At 34.9% G+C, this 22,264-nt stretch overlaps 1 protein-coding gene across 6 annotated transcripts in view; it reads left to right on the top strand.

Annotated features, from left to right (window-relative positions):
* LOC145295925 (uncharacterized) overlaps positions 1-22,264 on the top strand; it is a 425,549-nt gene that overhangs the window by 327,651 nt on the left and 75,634 nt on the right. For all 6 annotated transcript variants that reach the window (XM_080141748.1, XM_080141743.1, XM_080141742.1 and 3 more), the window contains 5 exons: positions 1,357-1,473; positions 2,486-2,575; positions 9,821-10,057; positions 16,484-16,588; positions 20,870-20,920. In XM_080141748.1, the coding sequence (XP_079997874.1) occupies positions 1,357-1,473; positions 2,486-2,575; positions 9,821-10,057; positions 16,484-16,588; positions 20,870-20,920 (600 nt within the window). The remainder of the gene's footprint in view (positions 1-1,356; positions 1,474-2,485; positions 2,576-9,820; positions 10,058-16,483; positions 16,589-20,869; positions 20,921-22,264) is intronic.

Below are 22,264 nucleotides of genomic sequence, written 5' to 3'. Positions count from 1 at the left end.
ACGAGAGGGGGAAGATATGACAGTGTAATCGAAAAGGCTTGAATCCCTGACCATCATCATCATCCAGCTGGTATGAATAAAGAATCATCATTTGTAAACTGCTGTCCTCGTCTGTCGTCATTCCACAAAAAGGAAAAGGTGAACGTGTTTTGTCTGTCATCTTGTTAACAAACTTTTTATAACACCCTTCAAGTGTTATGTGTCGCCCCCCCCCCCGTCGTCATCAATGTGTCTCCCCTCTATCTGTCAAGAAGCACTGTTGCATAAATGTTTCAGCTCCGTATTAATAATAATATGAAGTCCTCAAGAATCGTCACAGTCATCGTGATGTAAACAGTATATAAAGGGCATTATCATCCTCTGTTCTGAGTTCCTGTTATGCTGTCTCGATATGAACCCCTAACTACATAACATTATTAGATGAGCATATGAACAGATGAATTTAAATAACACACAATCGATATTTCAGTCATTGAGCTGACCTTAATCTGAGGTAGACAAGAAAAATATACGTGAGTTTTAGAATGTATTTAACTAGTGTGGTCACATGCTTATCAACTAATTCCATCAACTAATCATTCCATACCTATTTAAAGATTTGTAGGAATGCTGTGGAAAGTAAAGATCCGAGAGTAAATGTAATTAAGATCAAAATGATGATCAGTGGTTGTAGTGTTGGCATCATCCCCCCCCCCAAAAAAAAAAACTGAGGAAAGTTTCCTTGCTTAGTTTGTGAAAAGAGTTGACTGCCATTTAATGTTTTTTGTGATACTTGTAAACAGTTCAGTGGTGTTTGTGTACAATAAGTGTACGACAATCAAAATGAGTGGTAACTCTAGAGAAAGTATATTTGGATGGCAAAGTTTTGTGATCGCATTGGAACATGGAGCAGGTGCTAGTGTGATTGAAATAAGTTAAGAATGATTGAAATAAGTTCTGCCACAACTGACAGAACGTTATCGCTGCCAATCCAGGGAAGAATATCAGGCATATGTACCCAGTGTGATGTATGAAAGTGAAATCTGACTAGTGAGGGTTGAGGACATGCATTGCATGAGAGAAATGACATAATGAATGTGAAAGATGAGTTTAAATCTGATGACCTTGGAGGAAGATTAAATCTAGACAGTGTGGAGACGTGTTCAGAATAGGAAACATTTAAGGAAATGACTTGAATAAACTTGAAAGAAATATTAATACATGACAAAGAAATAGATTAGTTTATAAGTCTATTTCTTAAAGCAGTCTTGCACATGCCAACATGTAAAGCAGACGTGAACCCGAATATGATGGTGGTGAATGCACATAAAGTTAGGGTTTGTTTGAAATAATGTTTGTTTTGTTTCTTTTATGCAGAAATCGAAAGCAAATGCGGTAAAGAAGCAACAATATTTCCATGTATATATTTTGTTGATGATAAAGACTATTGTTTTTATCCAACTCATACACCAACGACCACATCAACCAAAATTTGTAAGTGAAATTATCTTTTTCATTTTTAATCTGTTATATTCCATAATGACATCAAGAAACAAATTGTAGAAAGATAAAATTCTAAAAATATCACAAAGATTGTTTCGATGATGCCTGATTTGGGTTCTGATATTTGGACAGCGTCTTGTTCATATCTGATATTGACATTCCAATAAAATGAAGTTAAATATTAAATCTAACAAATCATTATCCAGTCAATTTCATAAACTGCATCGAAATTTTTTTATCGGGATGCCAATTAAGGAAGAGCGTGCCACATGACCACCCCTACCCCTCCTTCCCTTCCCCTTCCCCTTCTTCCTCTTCCTCTCCTTCCTCTTCCTCTTCCGCCTCTTCCTCTTCCCCATCTGCCTCTTCCTCTTCCCCATCTGCCTTTCTTTTTTGATTCTGCCTCAACGCCAAATATCCATAAACAGAAAATATAACATTTTTATTTAAAACTTTTATTTAAAAAAAAGTTCTGGCAGAATTGGAATTAGAAGTACACAAAACTGTATTCGTTCCTGGGTAACACCAGGGACTGTTGCTTATATTCTATAATCAATCTCTGTCACTGACTGACCTCGTTTCAAATTTAATGAACTTTGTGAAACGTTAGTGAAGTTTATTTAGATTCAGATCTAATTCATTCACTTTGTTCCATCGTGTGTTAGGGAGGGGCGTTATGTTTATTTAAAAATTTCGACAGTTGCAAAAATGAAAAGTGCTGCTCATTACACCTCCACGGTTTCGAGAAAAGAAACAAGGAAAAATTTAATTGGGAAAAACAGAGATTCAACTTGAATCCAACTTCTTTAAGAATTAAACTTCTATTTAATCCTTGGAATATTTTACTTTTCAAAAAAAGACTTGGATATGCTGGTGTGTGTTATGTTTATGTATGCGAACATTTCTACGTATTTTCTCTTAACCGTCATCTTCCGGATGATGGTTTCGCCATCATTACATCTGATCTTACTTGTATATAACATCTTTTTTTACAACCGTTTAGCAACGACCAGTGTAGACAAACGAACAACGCCGGTCTCTACGGCGAAGACGTCCACGACGACACATTCAACCGAAACTACAACCTCCAATGGTACGTAAAAGACTTTGTATGCATGTCTGTGTGTGAACTTCACTGAACTTTATTAAACATCGGCAAAGAATCATAATGTAAACGCTTTATGTGATTTCTTATATTGGTATTCTTGGTATTAATGTAGTATAGTCAACAGAGCAAAATTCGAAAATATAACTTTTACCAAACGCAAGAAAATTTAATTTTCTACCGACCTGTATAGAAACTAGGATTTCTCTCCAAATTTATCGCCAGTAAAAATGGTGATCGATTTTATTTGGACATTGACGCTAATTTTAGGCTTAAAAGATAAAAGAAAAGTCTTGCTCTACCACTAAGTGGAGGGGTGGAACTTTTAGTGATAAAATAAGTTTGGAATTTTATGGTTTTTTAATTATTCTCATCCCTCTTGCCCCTCTTCTATTATCACTTCCAGCGACCCCTAGCGGTAATTAAATATCGCAGATTATTCCCCTTTGCCGGGAGACGTGATTCCACCATTGTGATTCTCGTCAGAACACAGTAGGTTGTTGTCGAAAATATTTGATGGCCTGTGTGAAACCTCCGAGTGAGTAAATAATATGCTGATCCAACTGGAAACCACCCTTTGAGTTAATGGTACTGTAAGTCCCCCCCCCATTAGTGCCAGCCATTTATAACTATTTTGGTTAAATGAAAGACAACTTTTTAAATAAAACTTTCAAGTTCAACTAAATTTTATGTCGATTGATAGAAGTTGTGTGTGTGTGTGTTATTTCAAATTAAAAATATGTTAACAAGCTGTACCTATTCACCGTTTCCTATGAGTATTGTTAGTTCCATTTGTTTCGCCTTTCTTTTGTTTTAATTATGCCATTTTTTAAATGAGATTTTGACGGTTAAATTCAATTATTATAGCATTGTTTGATCATTAAATTAAACCAAATTGTTATAACTACTTTTTAAGTGAATTTCGCCAATGCATTATTAAACCATTATTGGGTTTAAATAATTTTCAAATTTTTTAATACTTGATGATTTTCTAAGAATATTAAATTCGGAATGATTTTCATTTCGATATTTTAAACGCTTCCGAATTCCTTTCAAATTTAGAAAAGTAATTCTGATTTTTCTTAATCTACTAACCAGATTAAGATACTCGCTTTGATCACGAAAAAAACTTAAATGCATTCTTGTGGATTTACTTTATTATTTAAATAACAAAAGAATTTAAGATTTTTACAAAGTTCATTTTAGTAATTTACGCTAATGTTTTATTTCAAAGAATCGATTTTTAGTAAATCATTAAAAATATAGTAATATAATAGAAGTAACAGAGATGTCAAAAACACCCTGCACAATTTATTTAGAAATTATAAACATTTTGGTTAAATGCAAGTTTGTTTTTTTGTTTTTTTAAGATGGCTGCGATTGAAGCATTTCTTAACTAAATTACGTTTCTGAATTTTTGAGTCGAGGATTGGTTATTTATAATTGGATTCTTCGAACTACTATTCTCATGTTGAGTCTCATTTTCACAATATTTCGGTCGATGCTGAACTCGAGAATTTGGGCAGAATTTCGAACGGGACACTTTATTTACTTCACGGGATTAGCATTCTTTGTTCCGTCAGCAATAACCAAGCAATTTCAGTCGCCACACTAAGAATTGAACCTTCAACCTTCAGGAGAATGTTACTTTTATAATTGATTTTTTCCAAGTATTCTGACCACTGTTCAGTTCTCAGTGTGAACTTAAAAATGCAATTGCGAATTGCTTAGGACCTCTATCCAGTCATGGCTGACGGAACAAGAGCATGCTACCTCCGTGAAGTAAATAAAGAGTTACGTTCGGAATTCAGTCCAAATTCCAGAGTTGTACAAGATACATCTGAAGAAGGTCGGGGGTTAACTCGACCGAAATGTTGTGAAAATGACACAAATAATACGATGAACTAAATTAGTTAGTTTTCTGGCAAATTAGTTCAATTAATCATTTAACGACTAAAAAAATACACTAATAGTATAATCGAATTAACACGATATAGTTTCGTCATTCAAATTAGTTAATGAACCAACATGGTTATAAAACTATAAGTAATTTTGTTAAGATAAGGTTTCAATGACGGCCAAAAAACGTAATCAAAATTTCAAAATAAATTAAGAAAAAGTTTTCTTAGTGGTCTCAATTAGTTTACCATTTTAAAAGATCTTCATTTATTCCTATTCTCACATCAGTTTTACTTATATATTTGCTGGTTCTTGCTGAATTAAGTTAATTCTGTATTTACACTAAATGACGTCCAAATGTCATTTGGGTTTATGTCATACTAAATAAGCTATACACATTTTAAAGTTAATATTCTTGTTCGTTTTTTTTTTTTAATCTTTAGTTTATCTTTTTTTTTTTTTTTTTCATTGCTTTTTCGTTTTTTTTTTTCTTTGTTTTTCGGGTCTTTTCTTTCGTGCGTTTTTTTTTCTTTCGTGCGTTTTTTTTTCTTTCGTGCGTTTTTTTTTTTTCTTTCGTGCGTTTTTTTTTTCTTTCGTGCGTTTTTTTTTCTTTCGTGCGTTTTTTTTTTCTTTCGTGCGTTTTTTTTTTCTTTCGTGCGTTTTTTTTTTCTTTCGTGCGTTTTTTTTTCTTTTGTGCGTTTTTTTTTTCTTTCGTGCGTTTTTTTTCTTTCGTGCGTTTTTTTTCTTTCGTGCGTTTTTTTTTTCTTTCGTGCGTTTTTTTTTTCTTTTTCGTGCGTTTTTTTTTTCTTTTTCGTGCGTTTTTTTTTTTCTTTCGTGGATTTTTTTTTTCTTTCGTGGGTTTTTTTTTTCTTTTTCGTGCGTTTTTTTTTTCTTTTTCGTGCGTTTTTTTTTTCTTTTTCGTGCGTTTTTTTTTTCTTTCGTGGATTTTTTTTTTCTTTCGTGGGTTTTTTTTTTCTTTCGTGGGTTTTTTTTTTTCTTTCGTGGGTTTTTTTTTCTTTCGTGGGTTTTTTTTTTTCTTTCGTGGGTTTTTTTTCTTTCGTGGTTTTTTTTTTTTCTTTCGTGGGTTTTTTTTTCTTTCGTGGGTTTTTTTTTTCTTTCGTGGGTTTTTTTTTTTCTTTCGTGGGTTTTTTTTTTTTCTTTCGTGGGGTTTTTTTTTCTTTCGTGGGGTTTTTTTTTTCTTTCGTGGGGTTTTTTTTTTCTTTCGTGGGTTTTTTTTTTCTTTCGTGGGTTTTTTTTTTCTTTCGTGGGTTTTTTTTTTCTTTCGTGGGTTTTTTTTTTCTTTCGTGTGCTTTTTTTTCTTTCGTGTGCTTTTTTTTCTTTCGTGTGCTTTTTTTTCTTTCGTGTGCTTTTTTTTCTTTCGTGTGCTTTTTTTCTTTCGTGTGCTTTTTTTCTTTCGTGTGCTTTTTTTTCTTTCGTGTGCTTTTTTTTCTTTCGTGTGCTTTTTTTTCTTTCGTGTGCGTTTTTTTCTTTCGTGTGCGTTTTTTTCTTTCGTACGTTTTTTTTTTCTTTCGTGCGTTTTTTTTCTTTCATGTGTTTTTTTTCTTTCGTGTTTGTGTTTTAATTTTATTTCTTTTTTATTTTTATTTTTTGTACTAGAGCATTTATTGATCAGTGCTGAAATTGTTATTTAGAAAGCCATTCCTAACATGGAGAGGGTGTTTTGTATCTAATTTTGTACTTTAACCTTGCAATTTAATAAAAACACATAAAACTTTAATTAACCTTAAAAATACTATTTTTAAAAAATAGCGCGGATCAATAAGTGCACTTGCACCTTATTTTTCTTTCGTGTTAATTTTTGCTGTTTTTTTATTAACTCTTGTGCTATAAATATTAACTCTTTGGTTATAGTCAGATAAAGTACTCGAATTTCCATAGCGCTACCGGAAACGGTGATAAGGCAGATCAGTTCCTTTTACTTTTATTGTTCTTCAATATTTCTATTGTGAAGTAATTTATTGAAATAAAATAAGAAAATGGTATTATTGAAAAGTATAGAACAAATATAAAAATAACACGGATAGCATTTTTAATAACAAAAATAAGTGTTTATTTTAGTTGAAATTTTATAAGAAATATATTTATAAAATTATACAAATAAGTTTTTATTTTTGAAAATAAGTTTGTTTGGGTTTTTTTTAATTTGAATTTATGTAATGAATGTTTAAAAATGAAACTATTGAAATCAAAATAATTTATAGGAGTGAGAAAAAAGCGAAGGAATTGATTTGCCTCGTCACAGTTTCCGGTAGTATATAGAAATGAGACAACGACGAAATGGAAGTTTCATTCTATATTAATAAACGTTATTTGTTATCTTCGTTAGTAGCTTTATTAGAAGAGTACAAGAGAGAAACGTATTTGTAAGAGTTCAGTGTTCATACGCGTTTGTATTATAGTAGTGAAGAGTTCGTTGATAGAGAGAAAAGTGTTCCATGTATTTAAAGATAGAATTATATATTGCCAGCGTGTTGAGGGAGACAATAGTGTTTATAGCTAGTAGCCGTCGGTACAAAGGAAGCCGGTTAAAAGAAAAATGGCAAAGACTTCAGCGTGTTGTGAGTCGTATCGACGAGGACAGTTCTTTAGCATGACAAAGAATGCACGTGGGAATAAATGTAAGTTTGAAGAGAGATATAGCTAGCTTGTAATACTTACGCCCATGCGATGTGTGCTTCTGGGCAAAGCACAGAAAGAGAGAGAAGGGTTCGTGATTTTGCCTTTTATATACTCGGTCACGTGACTGAGAGCTGGCTTATGATTGGACAAGCCAGGGAGAAATAGATTTCAAATCTCGAAGTTATGAGAAGTAGCTCTGCTTGTTAGTAGCGGCTGTCGGTCGCTACAAGCACTCCGCCGGAAATTAGGAAGTACGTTAGTCGACTATAACCAATTCTTTAGACAGTTTCAAGATCAAGAAACTAAATTGTTTGTCTAAAATATTTGAAAAGTTAATTATGGCAGCAATACTTTTGAATTTATACATACATGTAACATATTGCAAGATTTATTTTAAGTTGCAACCCGGATGTGGAGTAAACCAGCAAGATGTTTGTTCATATTACATTTAAATTTCAGCATAGTTCGGGAGAGCAGGGAGAGAATTCCAAAGGCAAGCGGTTCAAGGAAGGCTGTCAGTGGAAATTCTTCCAACATTTGGGGACCTCTATAGCAAAAGGGTGTGTGGGGGCGTGGGGTATAAAGTTCATGTTCATTGGACCACATTCTCTGGGAGAACTAATAAAACAAGTATAAGGATGCAAATATGGCACTGAAATTCTGCAGACAGTGCAAGGCCTATTAGATTAGAAGTTTTGGTTTTTGTTTCCTCCTGCCCAAGAGAGGCTAGTGGTTCAGAAGACACACTTGAAACTGTACCTTCATACATTTCCTGAGAGTGCTCAGACTTTTAAGGATATGGTGCTGAACAGTTCGGCACAATATCATTAAAGTTCTGATCACTTTGATGCATATGTTCTAGGACAGGTCATGTGTGTGTGTGATTTTAATCATACAATGAAAATACTTTAACGTGATGAAAAAATGAAATTTATATTCATCAACGTATCGTCTTAATTTAAAGATTTTCTCATTTCACTTTATAAACGTACCACACATTTTGTGTCCTAACAGCTATGCTCCATTCGGAGAAAGACAAAAAGATTCTTTTCTCGTTACAAACTAACCACATATTTTCAAATATTGTACTCCTATGTCTCTTCAACGCAGTCATCTTGATAAAGTCTTTATATAAAGACGAAGTGTTGCTAAACAAATAATTTTGATGTTTTTTATTCTTTTCCATGATGTATTGGAGGGGTTACTAAATTTAATTATGGCTATATATATATATATATATATATATATATATATATACCAACTCTATATTGGAGTATAAATAAAGACTGGAAAAAGCTAAGTAACCGGTTTCGGACCTTTCTTAGGAATGCAACATTGAGGTAGGATTAACAATTAAAAAATTATTTTCAAAAATAAAATTGGTACGTATATAGCCATTGTGCGTGTTATATAAAAATAGATATGTTAACAGAACATTCAAACATATTTTAATAAAGATTACACTTTTCAAAGAGTCTAAAAGCACAACGAAACTTTCCATCGATTCGATCTCGGATCACTAAGGGCAATTATCAGTTAAGTTTGTAAAATAATTGAAATGTATTAGAACTCAATGAAATTTATTTTTTGAAAATATATTTTTTATCAAAACAAAATTAAAAGCATTCTCAGTAAAGAAATATTTAATTTTTTATGAATATCTAAATTTAAAGAAATAAATTTGTTTAAAAAATGCAGTGGCAACAATTAGGGTAATGTGTAGAAATAGCGACCTAAAAAGAAAATGGCTGCCGAGTTCTTAGAATGTGTTCAACAAGTCTTGTGAATGATGTTTATGCCAACGATTTCATGCGGACTAAAGAAATAATAATATTCAAACGTATCATGAAGCTGTCTGACGATTTTGAATTGATTCAATAGATTGTTAAGCGTCGGTTGATGGCCAATTCTTGGAGGTGTGAAATATATAATTGATGATGCTCATTGAACACTTATTTGTTGGAGATGGAAATGTTCAAAAAATGGATTTTGTTCCTCAATATAAATAAACTTTTTTTTTCTTTTCTTTTAAACAAGACAAATTTTCCTTACAGTTATCTTTTTATTTATATATGGAGTGAGGATTTCTTTTAGGTTTTGTTTTTATATAAAACTCTAAGCAGCTATTTTCTAAGTGGCAGTGTCTAAATATTAACACAACTAGTATTTCTATTCTTGAAAACACCCAGTTATATATATATATATATATATATATATATATATAGGCCTTATATTGCAAGTATGGATGTTTTATTTTACTTGCAAAACTTGTAAACATGAAGTTATTTAAAATTATTTTTCAAAAAAAAAAAAAAAAACACTTTCTAGTAACAATATCTCCACACTCGGACAACGCCGGGAGAATACACGGTGACCCCCCCAAAAAAAACAAAAGCTAAATGGAGGCCATCTAGAACATATGCTGTAGAACGGAGAAAAAAAAGGCCAAAGACCCTAGTGTTTTGATGCGATGTTTTGAATGACCAAAGTTTCATTTCATTCGGACAAAATACTAAGAAACGGGGCTTAATTAGAGTTGGGCCCGTTTTGGGGAGGGGTGTCACCCTGCGGTGTGGAAACAATACAGTAAATGTTGTTTTATAAACATGCAATAACAAGAATTATATGAAAGTTCCATGATTCCAGATTTGCTTTTCCTAATCTGTCTTACCCAGTACTCGTGTCTTTCTTCAGATATGTGTTTTGCGCTGGACTTCTCAATCTGTGCCAACACCGGCTACACGAGAACAATGTATCCAAACATGTTTGAAGATGAAAATCTTGAAGAAGCAAAGAAAACCTTTTACAGAAACGCCACAGGTTTGATCGACCGCGGATGTTCATCTCTCGCTCTTCACTATATGTGTGGATTGATTTTCCCAAAATGTGTAAACGGAAACATGTACTTCCCATGCAAATCTACGTGTCTAGGTAAGTTGAAACATTTTCTAATAAGTTTTACACATTTTTTTTTTTTTTTTTCAAAAATTACATTACCTATTTTATGTAATTCTTCCTATCATAATAATCATATTAATATGGCAGGCGTTCAACTGATTGTCTATCTATTACAAACCTGTAGAACATTCGCAGTAGGCACTCGTCTAGTTACAACTGTTAACAATTTACCCTTCTATGTAATTACAATGGACGAAGTTTCTTTTGGGGTTTTTCCATCTAGAACTTCCCATTTGTAGAACACAATACCACGAGTCTGCTTCCTAGCTGATTATTAACATGGCAATTTACAAGTCTAACTTCTGTTGAGCGGTATTCTTGAATAAACAAACACAAATTCCACCATTATCGATAATCGGTGTTGTCTTGCTGACTGGCACTCATTAACTCTTATCTTCGAATGGCCTTTGGTCCTTGATAAGCGGTGCCACCTCTCATAGTAAAAAGTGACAACTCTATTTTTAAACTAAAAAATTTCAATCGATCGTTTTTAATGATAATAGTTTTTCACAGTGTAGTATCAGAACAGATACTACACTTCACCTTTTCTGTCCTCGGTTAGTGGAGGAAAAATCCTTCATGACTGAGGCAATCTTTTTGTTCCTATCCAGAATGCCCTATTTTGGGGAGCTGGATTTTCCTCGCGTTAAAAACCGACCTTGTGTCTAATTCTGTGCTCATGGGGAGGCAAGTAAATAGGAACATTATTAAAGTTAGTCACAGGCTGAGAAATGAACCCTTATCCTTGAGTGGCCTCTTGGCCTTGATAATGTGGTGATGCCTATGTAAAAAAAAAGTTAGTCACAGGCTGAGAAATGAACCCTTATCCTTGAGTGGCCTCTTGGCCTTGATAATGTGGTGATGCCTATGTAAAAAAAAAAAAAGAAAAAAAAAGTTAGTCACAGGCTGAGAAATGAACCCTTATCCTTGAGTGGCCTCTTGGCCTTGATAATGTGGTGATGCCTATGTAAAAAAAAAGTTAGTCACAGGCTGAGAAATGAACCTAGATGATACGAATCTGTGATTAATTTAGTTGACATCCCTTTAATCAACTTGGTAAATGATACTGTGAATGAAGGTCGTACTTGTATTTTTGCGTGTGTGTGTGTTTCATACTAGTATCAAATCCTTGGTACCTGATTTTAAGGTCCGATTTGCAAAAGGAATTGGGTTTCAGTTTGGTCCTAGGAAATCACTCTGTTATGGCTATTTGATTTTGAAATGGGTTAGTTTATTGCCAATCGCTTTTCCTGATTCAAACAATCCAACCCGAGCTTAATGACTCGCATACACGCTCGTGCATATGTATGTATGAAATGCCGTGGAAACAGGATGTGTAAAAAAAAAAACAAAAGGAAAAATGAATTAAACATGGAGGGATAATCAAAACCGAGAAACTTAGCAGTTTCGTTTGGATCAATAAGGATCTTAAGAATAAAGTGAAGATTTTTAAATTTATTGAAAAACGATAAAAACATAGCAAAAAGGATGAACAAACGAGACGTTTTTGTAACTATTTTGAACGCGCTATATATAATATATATATATATATATATATAATCATCTGAAGTAATAAAAAAATTGCCATGATTCGTTGTTACGATTTTTCCATCAACTTTTTTTTTTTTATAGAGGTATGGAGGCAAACTCACCCGCAGATCGGTCACATGCATGTTTGTAGATGTTAGTCTCGATGTACTTTTACAAATGACAATTAATTCAAGCAACCCGTTTTCTACGTGAAACAATTGGAAGTGTTGGCACTTCTACAGAACTGGGAAGAGATCTTCTAGTCGATAAAAGTTTTCAGATAAAAACAATGGTTTCAACTGATTTTTTTTGTCAATTTTAATAAGTTACAATAGTAGTTTCCAAATTATGCAGCCGAAATTACCTGATTATTACTAAATTATTAAACAAAACAATTTTATTGTGTTAGTATCTTTAAATCAAAACGGAAAATTACGTCCTTTTGAACTCCCCTGCGCCTTACGACCGTTTTCATCAAATTCGATTTTTTTATTTTCTTTAATAATTTTTTACCTTATTGATTTTCGTAAATGTTGGATATAATCGTCTTAAAAATACGAGGAATACGTAGATACCATTGTTTTCATGTGAAATTCAGTATTGATTTCCGAAATTTCGTCCCAATAGTGTAGAAGTACCGAAGTGTTTGTCAGAAGTGACCTGATGTCACCTATCACAGCATCGCATCTCTTGAGATTATGCCATGTTTTTTCTAGAAATTCCAATGCTTGTTAATGTGCCATCCCATACGATAAAGGTAGGATTCTGTAAAACTTTAGTTAACTACAATACAAAAAAACATGTGTCTGCCCATTTAGTTGTGCACAACATAATCCCGATCGATTAATGCTTGCTTATGCGCCTGATAACTAATTTTACGTGTCCATACAGTAATGACTGGGTGTGTATTAGATCGATCAGGTGATTTTGTTAGTGTTTTTACCATTCATTTTTGTCATATCTTGTTCAGATAAACGAGACTCGTATTAAAGATGTCATTAACGTCAGGATGTTGATTGCATTACCTAAGGAAATTTTCAATAAATGGTTTGTGTATCTGAAGTCATTTTAGATACGAGACGCTGCACATGTCGTCAACATGATAGCAAACAAATGTCTTTAATCCACAGATACTTCCGATAACATCTCAATAGTTATCTACAACTCGCCCATGTGCACTACACGCTTCCCTGAATGTGTTGATAATTTGACAAGTGATAGTTTTGGGATCATTAAAGATCCATAGTTTTCTAATATTGTGTAGAAGCATTGAAACTGATTTTGTTAATATTTAAATTTGTACTACCACACTTATCGTAGTTGCCCCGCCCCCAAAATCACCAAAAATAAGGTTTTTATCTTATTTTTAATTCTGGTGATTACATGCAAACAACCTGAAGAAAGCATCCACAACAAAAAGAAATTAAATATTTTAGATTTAAGAGGTGGGGGGCACTTTTATAAATTTAATATAAAATGTGCACTACTTCCTGACTAGTATGTGGTAAATGTAGAAATGAAATAGTTTTTATTTTATTTTTTCTTTCAAATATATTTTTTTTTAATTTAATTATCCAGTTTCACAAAACAAAAATACAATGTACATCGCTTCTTTCTACTTTTTAGGGTTGGATTTTAAAGCAGAAAAAAAACTAAATCTGATGAGTAAAAAAAAACAAAGTTTTTTCTATTTTCTAAACAATGTTTGGAACAGTAAAACAAGAGTTTTTGCTCAATTTCATTGAGGAAAAAAAAAAGCTACATAATCAAGTTTCATCGGTACAAATATCTAAGTTTAAAGCACAGTTATTTGAAATATATAAATTTTTTCATATAAACTAGATCCATACTGAAGATGTCCTCAACGTCAGGATGTTGGTTGCATTACCTAAGAAAAAAAATCCAGTATAGCTGACCATATGTGGAAGAAAAAGGGAAACCATCTACAATTATGGGACAAAGTAAAAATTATAGACAGAAGAAAGGTGGAGAGTAAGACGACTCAAAGAACCAGCACATATGCTGGGGAATAACCAATTACTAAATAGACCTAGTATAGAATTTAATACGATATGCCAACCAGTAATTATAAACGATAGATTATATATACAAGTAATAAGTAAAAAAACATTAACATATATAGATATACATTAATATATAGAAATTATTAGTAATAAATAGTGATATTTACAACTAGAAATAAAATAGGTTTAAGGTTCCTAAAATTCGTGCTAGAATTGTCTGCAAGGACCTGTGGTGCAGTGGTTAGAGTACTTGGGAAAAATCAATTGTAAAAAGTGACCTTCTCCTAAAGGTTGAAGGTCTAATCTTCAGTGTGGGTGACCGAAAAGTACAGTTTCAAATTACTTATGACCTCTATCCAGTCATGGCTGACGGAACAAGAACACGCTACCCCTGTGAAGTAAATAAAGGGTTCCTCTCGAAATTCCGTCCAAATTCCCGAGTTCGACAGAAACATTCTAGAGTTCAAAATACATCTGAAGACAGTCGGAGGTTATATTGACCAAAGTGTTGTGAAAATCACGCTCAAGGTGAAAACAATAGTCCAAAGAATCCAAATGATACGAATAACCAATCCTCATCTCAAAAATTCAGAAACGTTAAATACATTAATATATTTGCATTTCTTTTATTTTAATACTTATACAGGCGTGATATCCTTTCTAATTCTTTGTCTATAATAAGTTCTCCATCCTAGAAAAACTGAATTGCGTTCAACATTCAGTTATTTTTTAATATTCTGCTTCATAAGTTTTTATTTATTCATATTTATCATATACAATGTATTAGTATCTCTACTTGTATATAAAATTCACTTTGTGAGTTCGTTCCCTATGGACTTAGAAACGGCTGGGTGGATTTTTTTGGAAATTTCACACAAATATACTATGTGTCTGTATTATGTTTTGTATCGGATTGCCTCTAATAACTATTGATAATCAAAAAAAATCTGATTTAAGAAGAAACTTTCTGATTTGGACCAAAGTGTACACCATTAAACAGCCTAACATTGCAAGTGCATTTGAGTTTTATCACTGCACAAGCAGGACCTGGCATATCAAATCAACAGTAGGCTCTTTGATAAGACAGGCGTGTTCAAAATGAATGTTTCTGTTTAGAGCACAATTGAGAGATAGATTACACATTCCTAGCATAGTTTTTGTGCCATAATAGATTGAGGTGGTGTGAACATGCCGAAAGGGTGGATAATGCAAATCCAGTCAGTAGGTGTAGGTTTATTGAGGTTGAAGGATTTAGAATTAGGGGGAGGTAGACCACATAAGACATGAAGTCAATTAAGGATGATCTTAGTAAGTTGAGATTACGACCAAGCCTTGCACAACACTGAGATACCTGGAGAAGAGCTATCAAGCAAAATCACCGAACCCATGCTAGCATGAAAATGAATGTTAAACGATGTTGATAGTGATGCTTGTCATGAGAATGAATGGTGGGAAAAAAGTTATACTTTCGTTGACATTGAGACGATGTTTGGTATGAATCATCAATGAAATCAATATTAAACAAAACTAAAATAACCTTTTTTTTTTTCAGTAATAGTTGACCTTTTATACAAAACCTTGATCACAAATTCACATAAATTTTTTTTTTTTTTTTTTTTTTTTTTTTTTTTTTGAGAGAGAGAGGCTCTCGCTCACACATATTGTATTTAGTTTAACGTTCATTTTACATGCTGGTAAACATTGGACAACACTTACAACTTAACTCCTAAATAATCAAATCTCTGGCCAGGTAATTTATTTATTCCTTTTTTTTTTTTTTTGTCTAAAGTTCATTCTTATCATTCCCTTTCATGTGTTCATTGATTTTATCCTGTTAACTGAACCTGCTACCTCAACTGTTCTACATCTACTCAACGAAAAACTATCATCCATCCTTTCAGCATACTCATACATCAGTTTCAAGTATCTCTACACTGTTCCGATTTAATCGTTCTCTAGTTATCACTAGGGCTTGGGCAACAACATATTCCTTTCATTGTGTTGACTCAAGTGTGTATCCGTTGATATCTTATGTTTTTATAGTCATGTGGTTCTCGGTTGATTAACGGTGTCTAACTGTCAGATATATACTCGAGTCAAAGCAATGAAAAGAATATTCCGTTGCCATAGCCCTAATTATCTAAGCCTGTTTTTTTTTTTTTGCTTTTTTTTGTTTTTTACATAGGCATCACCACTTATCAAGGTCAAGAGGCCACTCGAGGATACGGGTTAAAGAGTGTACAGTAGAAATTGGACAATATAGTAATCGTTAGTAAATGGAAATTCGGTAAATTTGTTAACTTATATGGAACGGCTAATCAAGAACTTGTTTATGTTAGACTTGAACACAACCATATTGTAGTCAGCTGGAAAGCAGGAAAACGGAAGACAATTCCACAGGTGTGCAGTTCTAAGAAGCTTTGTTCATGGAATCTACGTTTAGGTTAAGGCACAGATAAAGAGTGGGGGGGGGGAATTATTAATAGTGTTTTCAGCTAAACGAGTGTTTCTTGTGAAAGTTTGGCGAGGGGGGGTACCATAGACTGAAGCTCAGTTGAACACTCGTATTACAGTCATCGTATCCATCGCATATCATTTCTCTCCATATAATGCATATCTTCAAATTTTATTAGCTAGGTTTAACTTCCACGCATTGCACTGCATATATTTCCAACTCCTTGTATTCGCGAATATCCATGTGTCCGGCTCCTCGGATTCGTGAATGTCCATGTGCACGGCTCCATAACCTTGCTTATCCCATTATTTTATAACAGATATTCAATTTGGGATTTTCTATTTTGTGTAAAAAAAAAAATGAAAGTAATTATAAAACTGTTTTTTGCAGCAATCCAAAAAGATTGTGGATCTAACTCTACATTACTCGACTGTAACTATTTTGTCGATGATGACACATTCTGTTTCCTGCCTGATCCAATACCAACCTCAAATGGTAAGCAGCATTTAATCAACATTAATAATCGATATTATACACAAATAACTGCATTATTTTTCATACATTGTGACAAAAACGTTAATATTTATAGAATAAGCTTAAAAACCGCCCTTTACGTGGCCTTTAAACTTGCTCCTCTAAGATGTTACGAGTGGGGGCTGGTATTTAATTTAATTAATCTGTTGCTATTTGTTTTATTTCATTTAGTATCAATGAAAATTCTTGCTACTTTTATTGCATTGAAAATATTATTTTCATTATTTTTTATTTATTTATTTATTTTTTAATCTAAAATAAACGCTGCTGCCCAGGTGTCATGATAGTTCTGGTAAGTGGTATAAGCTAGTCAATCCAATCTTAATATCATGGATAGAGGAGGTATGTTTAAATGCCACATTGCCTAGAAAAAAACATCACCGTGTTATCCTATTTGATACACCAAAAACTACACGGCATTATCCATAGTATTCATGTTTTGAAATTCCTATTCAATAGAACTTTTCAAAGTTCGTTTTAGTTTTCCCTCATGGTCTACTTATATTGCATGTCTGATATTCTGCACAACCACTTGTCCAGCACTCCCTCACTCACTCACCCTAACTGAAACTTTTAAATCAAATAAAATGAAATGACAGCTCAAGTTATGTTTAAACCAGAACCAAACTCAAAGAAAAACCAACCTGCCTCCTCCCTTGAGGCTTGCATTTACGAATATCCGCGGGCTTAGAACTAACTTAGATGATGTTGAATCATTTTTCCTTGTAAACACCCCGGATATCTTAGCATTAAGCGAAACTAACCTTTACTCCTCCATTCCCTCTAACCACTTTAACATGCCTGGTTATCTTCCACTTTGCCGTAAGGACTCGGACAGGCGTATGCATGGGTTTGGAGTCTATATTCGTAACACCCTCCCCCTGACTAGAGAAATAAAACTAGAATCAGACGACCAGGCCTTTATGTGCTTCAAACTAAATATGCAACATAATATTAGCTACTTGTATTTTCTCTACCACTCCCCTCAACCCAGGATTGTACCCTAATAAACAAAGTCTCTGACAGCATAGATATAGCACTCTCCCTCGATACTAGCATACAAGTACATGTATTTGGTGACTTCAATGTCCACCACAGTAACTTGCTAGGGTTCTCTAATCACACAGACGTAGCTGGTAGCGCAGCACATAGCTTCTCTATATCCCATTCACTATCTCAGACGGTCACATTTCCGACACGTTTCCCAGACCAGCAAGATCAACATGTTTCACTTCTAGATCTCTTTCTGACAACGGTTCCCAATGATTGTACAACAAATGTCCACAGTCCACTCGGGAATGCTAATCACGCTGTGATAATGGTAGAAATCACCCTAAATTCTTGCCCTAAAACTGAAGACCCACTACTCAAAACAACGAGGTATTACAAAAAGGCTGACTGCGAAGCCATCAGGGAACTCATCAGAGATACCCCATGGCAAAATATCTTTTCTCTTCCAGCGGAACAGTGTGCAAATGAGACCACTGAATGGTTCAAAACTGCAATTGAAGCACATCTTCCCGCACGGAAATTCTATAGCAAGCCCCACTCTCCCCAATGGTTTACTTCTGCTTGTGCAGCTGCCATATGTCAAAGGCAGCATGCGTTCCGCAGATTCAATCGATATAAGTCCAGCTCAAACAAACAGAAGTATATAGAAGCTAGAAATAATTGTAAGAGAGTGATAGTGACAGCTAAGACAGATTACTCTGAAACCACCAGAAAACGCATCGAAGCACAGAAATTAGGAACCCGGGATTTTTGGAAAATCTTCAACAATGTAGTAAATAATGGGCAGTCAACGATTCCCCCACTATCAAACAATCATGAGGTTGCTTGCACGGCAACTGACAAGGCTAATCTACTTGCCAGGAGGTTTGCCTCAAACTCCACACTGGACCCGGCACACCACTCCCTCCCTGACTTTCCTTTGCGGACAGACGCCACACCAGACGATTTGAAAATCACCCCTTCTCAGGTACATGGTATTATAAAAAAAGCTAGACACCTCAAAAGCATGTGGACCAGCTCTCATCCCGGCTGTACTATTTAAATAAAATGCTCTGCCGAGGTTGCTCCAGTTCTCTCCAAACTTTACAATAAATGCCTTAACGAATCTTGCTTTCCCGACTGCTAGAAAACCGCTTCTGTGGTACCAGTCTTCAAGAATTTTGGTGAAAGAACTGACCCACTAAATTATCGCACCATTAGCCTCCTCCCGCTTTTCACCAAAATATTTGAGTCCTTAGTTAATCAAGCCCTATTCCAGCGCCTAACAGCTGCTAAACTCCTGACTGACAAACAATATGGATTCAGGCAAGCCCGTTCAACAGCAGATATCTTAACTGTAGTCTCTGAACGTATATATTGTTCACTGGACAAAACAGGGGAGGGTAGAGCGGTAGCCCCTGATATATCTAAGGCCTTTGACAGGGTATGGCACGATGGTCTTCTAAGGTAAAATTAGATCATATGATATCACTGGAAGAATACATAATGTAATTAAATCCTTAAGAGAAAAATCCAAGTTGTCCTCGACGGCCGTACATCTAAACAATATGATATAAATGCGGGAGTACCTCAGGGGTCTATCCTTGGACCTCTATTATTCCTGATATTCATAAATGACCTCCTTAATAAAATTGTTTTGGAGATGGGTATATTTGCCGATGACACCACTCTCTATAACAGGTATGAGGGGAAAACAAATGAATACATATCTAAGGAAATGGCAGAAACACTAGAGGATGACCTCCAATCTGTAGTGGAATAGGGACAAAAATGGATGGTCACATTCAATGCTGCCAAGACTAAGCTTGTTTCCTTCAATAAATACAAGAAACCTTCTCTACCACCAATAGCAATGGCCAAGAACACATTGCCTGAAAGTACTTCTTTTAAACTCCTCGGCCTAACGTTTACAGAGAATATGAACTGGAATAGATACATTGAGAGCATTGCCGAGGCTGCTGCAAAAAAGGTTGGCTCCCTCTACCGTGCTAGAAAACTACTTACACCTGAAAGTATCCTGTACGTCTATAAGGCCACCATTCGCCCATGTATGGAGTACTGTTGTCACAGTTGGGCTGGTGTATCTGTTGCAGCTCTCTCACTCCTGGACAGGGTTCAAAAGAGAGCCGCCAACCTGATAGGTCCTGAACTGTCATCTAGGCTACAGCCTCTGTCCCATGGACGAGATATTGCATCCCTCTGCCTGTTCTACAAATACTTTAATGGTGAATGCTCTAACGAACTGCAAACATTTGTACCCCCTCGACCTAAATACTCCCGACAAACCCGACAAGCAGCTAAGTCTCACCCCTTTACAGTGGAGATCCCTAGGTGCAAGAAAGCCTTTTACTCAAATAGTTTTTTCCCCAGAACTGCAGGTCTTTGGAACTCCCTTTCCGGGATTCTGCTTTTCCAACTGCACTGATATGCAGAAGTTCAAGTGTAATGTGAACAAACATCTTTCTACTCATCTCCCTTCATAATGCCCCTGCAAATTATGTCCCTGATAGTAGCTCCCTGCTTCAAAGTGGCACTGTGCTTTGTTTGGGGTGAAAATTGAATAAAAAAAAAAAATTTTATTTTATTTTTGTTTTTCAATAAATATTCAATTAATAGTAAATGAAAATAATTCAACTCTAGAGAAATAGTTTCAAAATTTTGCCATCATTTTATCAGAATCTGTTAATCTCAAACTGATTTAGAGATGTAGAAATCACCAAAGAAGTTACAACTGTATGCGCATGTTTAATGTGTGGACTTCTTCATGCACACGAGTATTTGCATGTTAAAAGATCTACACATAAGTATATTTAGAAGTTTTGCCATGTGCAAACGTATTCATGTGAGTGTGGTCATCTCGGAATGTACATTTCTAAGTGTGTGTGTGTGTGAGTGCATCTCGATAGACACGTATGTATGGAGACTTCTGAGTGACTGTTCATAGATTTGTATGTGTAGGAATAAGGGACCACCTTCCTAAATTGCCTATACTTTTCATTAATTTCTTTTGCTTCTACTAAAACTTCGAACTCTTAATTTCATAGTTGTCATTTGTGAACTGATGAACAAGGCTCTAAATTTGTGTATTGCTTCTTTTCTGGAGGGGGGCATTAAATTGCCCCTTTCCGGGGAAGAGCACTAAATTTGTATATTGCTTGTTGTTGGAGCTCTCAATTGTATTATTGCCAATATCGTAATATATTGCTTAATTTTCTTTAATTTTATTTCTAGTACTTACAACAACTACAATTCAGAAAACCACTACTCCGAAAATGGGTCCAGGTAATCCAAATTTCATTCTTGGTGATAAATTAATGCTATATCTTATTTTACTTGAGACAAAAATTTTTTTCAAATTACTGAATTTGGCAAAGGGTTGATATGCTGTAGAAAAAAATAACATAACCAATATAAAAGCAGTACTTGAAGGAAATTAAATGCTGTCCGATTTTTCTGAAAATCAGCTCGTCTACGAGGGGCGTGCAATAAGTAATGCCCGTGACTCACTTCCAATTGTCTGATCTAGCTGAAATTTTGCATGTGTAATGATTTATCTCTACGGGCTATGTGATAAATTATAGCTCTGAACTAATTGTGGTTTCTGTTTTACAGGTGTTTGAACTGAGTCAGGTGTGAAATGGAGCCTGTTGAATGTCGAGCAGTGATTCGGTTTTTGTATTTGAAAGGACGCACACCACAGGAGACTTTTGATGAAATGAAAGAAACTTATGGTGATAATGCCCCATCATATGACCTTGTAAAACGCTGGCATCGTAAATTCAAACATGGCCAGAAGTCTGGAAACAGCTCCCAGACCTGGTTTCTCCCCTTCTGCCATTGATGAGGCATTTGTTCATCAAGTTGAGGCTGCCATTTTGGAAGATCGGCGCATTACTATTCGCCAAATAGCCCAAGATGTCAAGATTATTACAGGGTCTGTGGAAACTATCATTCATGGCCATTTGCATATGCATAAGGTGTCTGCCAGATGGATTCCCAGGTTGCTCACACCATTCCAGAAGCGAGAACGCGTCGAGTGCTCGAGGATGAATTTAGAGATGTGCCAAGAAGATGAGTCAAAGTTTTTCAAAAGACTGATTACACAGGATGAAACCTGGATCAATCACTATGATCCAGAGACCAAAGCCCAGTCAATGCAGTGGAAGCACTTGGACTCACCACCTCCAAAGAAGGCAAGGGTGCAGCCCTCCGCTGGCAAGGTCTTCTGGGACCAGGACGGAGTAGTGATGACAGATTTCCTGGCAAAGGGTACCACAATTACAGGAGCCTGTCATGCTTCACTTTTGAGGAAATTATGGGAAGCTATCAAAATCAAGAGGCTGGGGCAAGATCAGCAAAGGCACCTTCCTCCTGCAGGACAATGCTCCGGTCCACAACTCGCATATTGCCAGATCAGAAGCACCCATCCTCCCTACTCTCTTGAACTTGCACCCTCTGACGTTCACCTCTTCCCGGCCATGAAGTTGTTTTTGAAAGGAAAGAGTTTCCCAGATGCAGCCGGTATTTCTGAAGTCACGTTGTTGTTGGAGTACCAACCTGGGGTGTTCTACAAAAAACGGTCGCCAGAGCTGCATCAAACGATGGGGAGAAATGCATAACTCTGGG

This window comes from Euprymna scolopes, chromosome 16 (assembly GCF_053919585.1).
Source record: "Euprymna scolopes isolate OS-2025 chromosome 16, ASM5391958v1, whole genome shotgun sequence".
In the NCBI taxonomy this organism is placed as follows: domain Eukaryota; kingdom Metazoa; phylum Mollusca; class Cephalopoda; order Sepiida; family Sepiolidae; genus Euprymna; species Euprymna scolopes.
The sequence above is the reverse complement of the archived record's forward strand: the minus strand, read 5'-3'. Positions and strand labels throughout refer to the sequence as shown.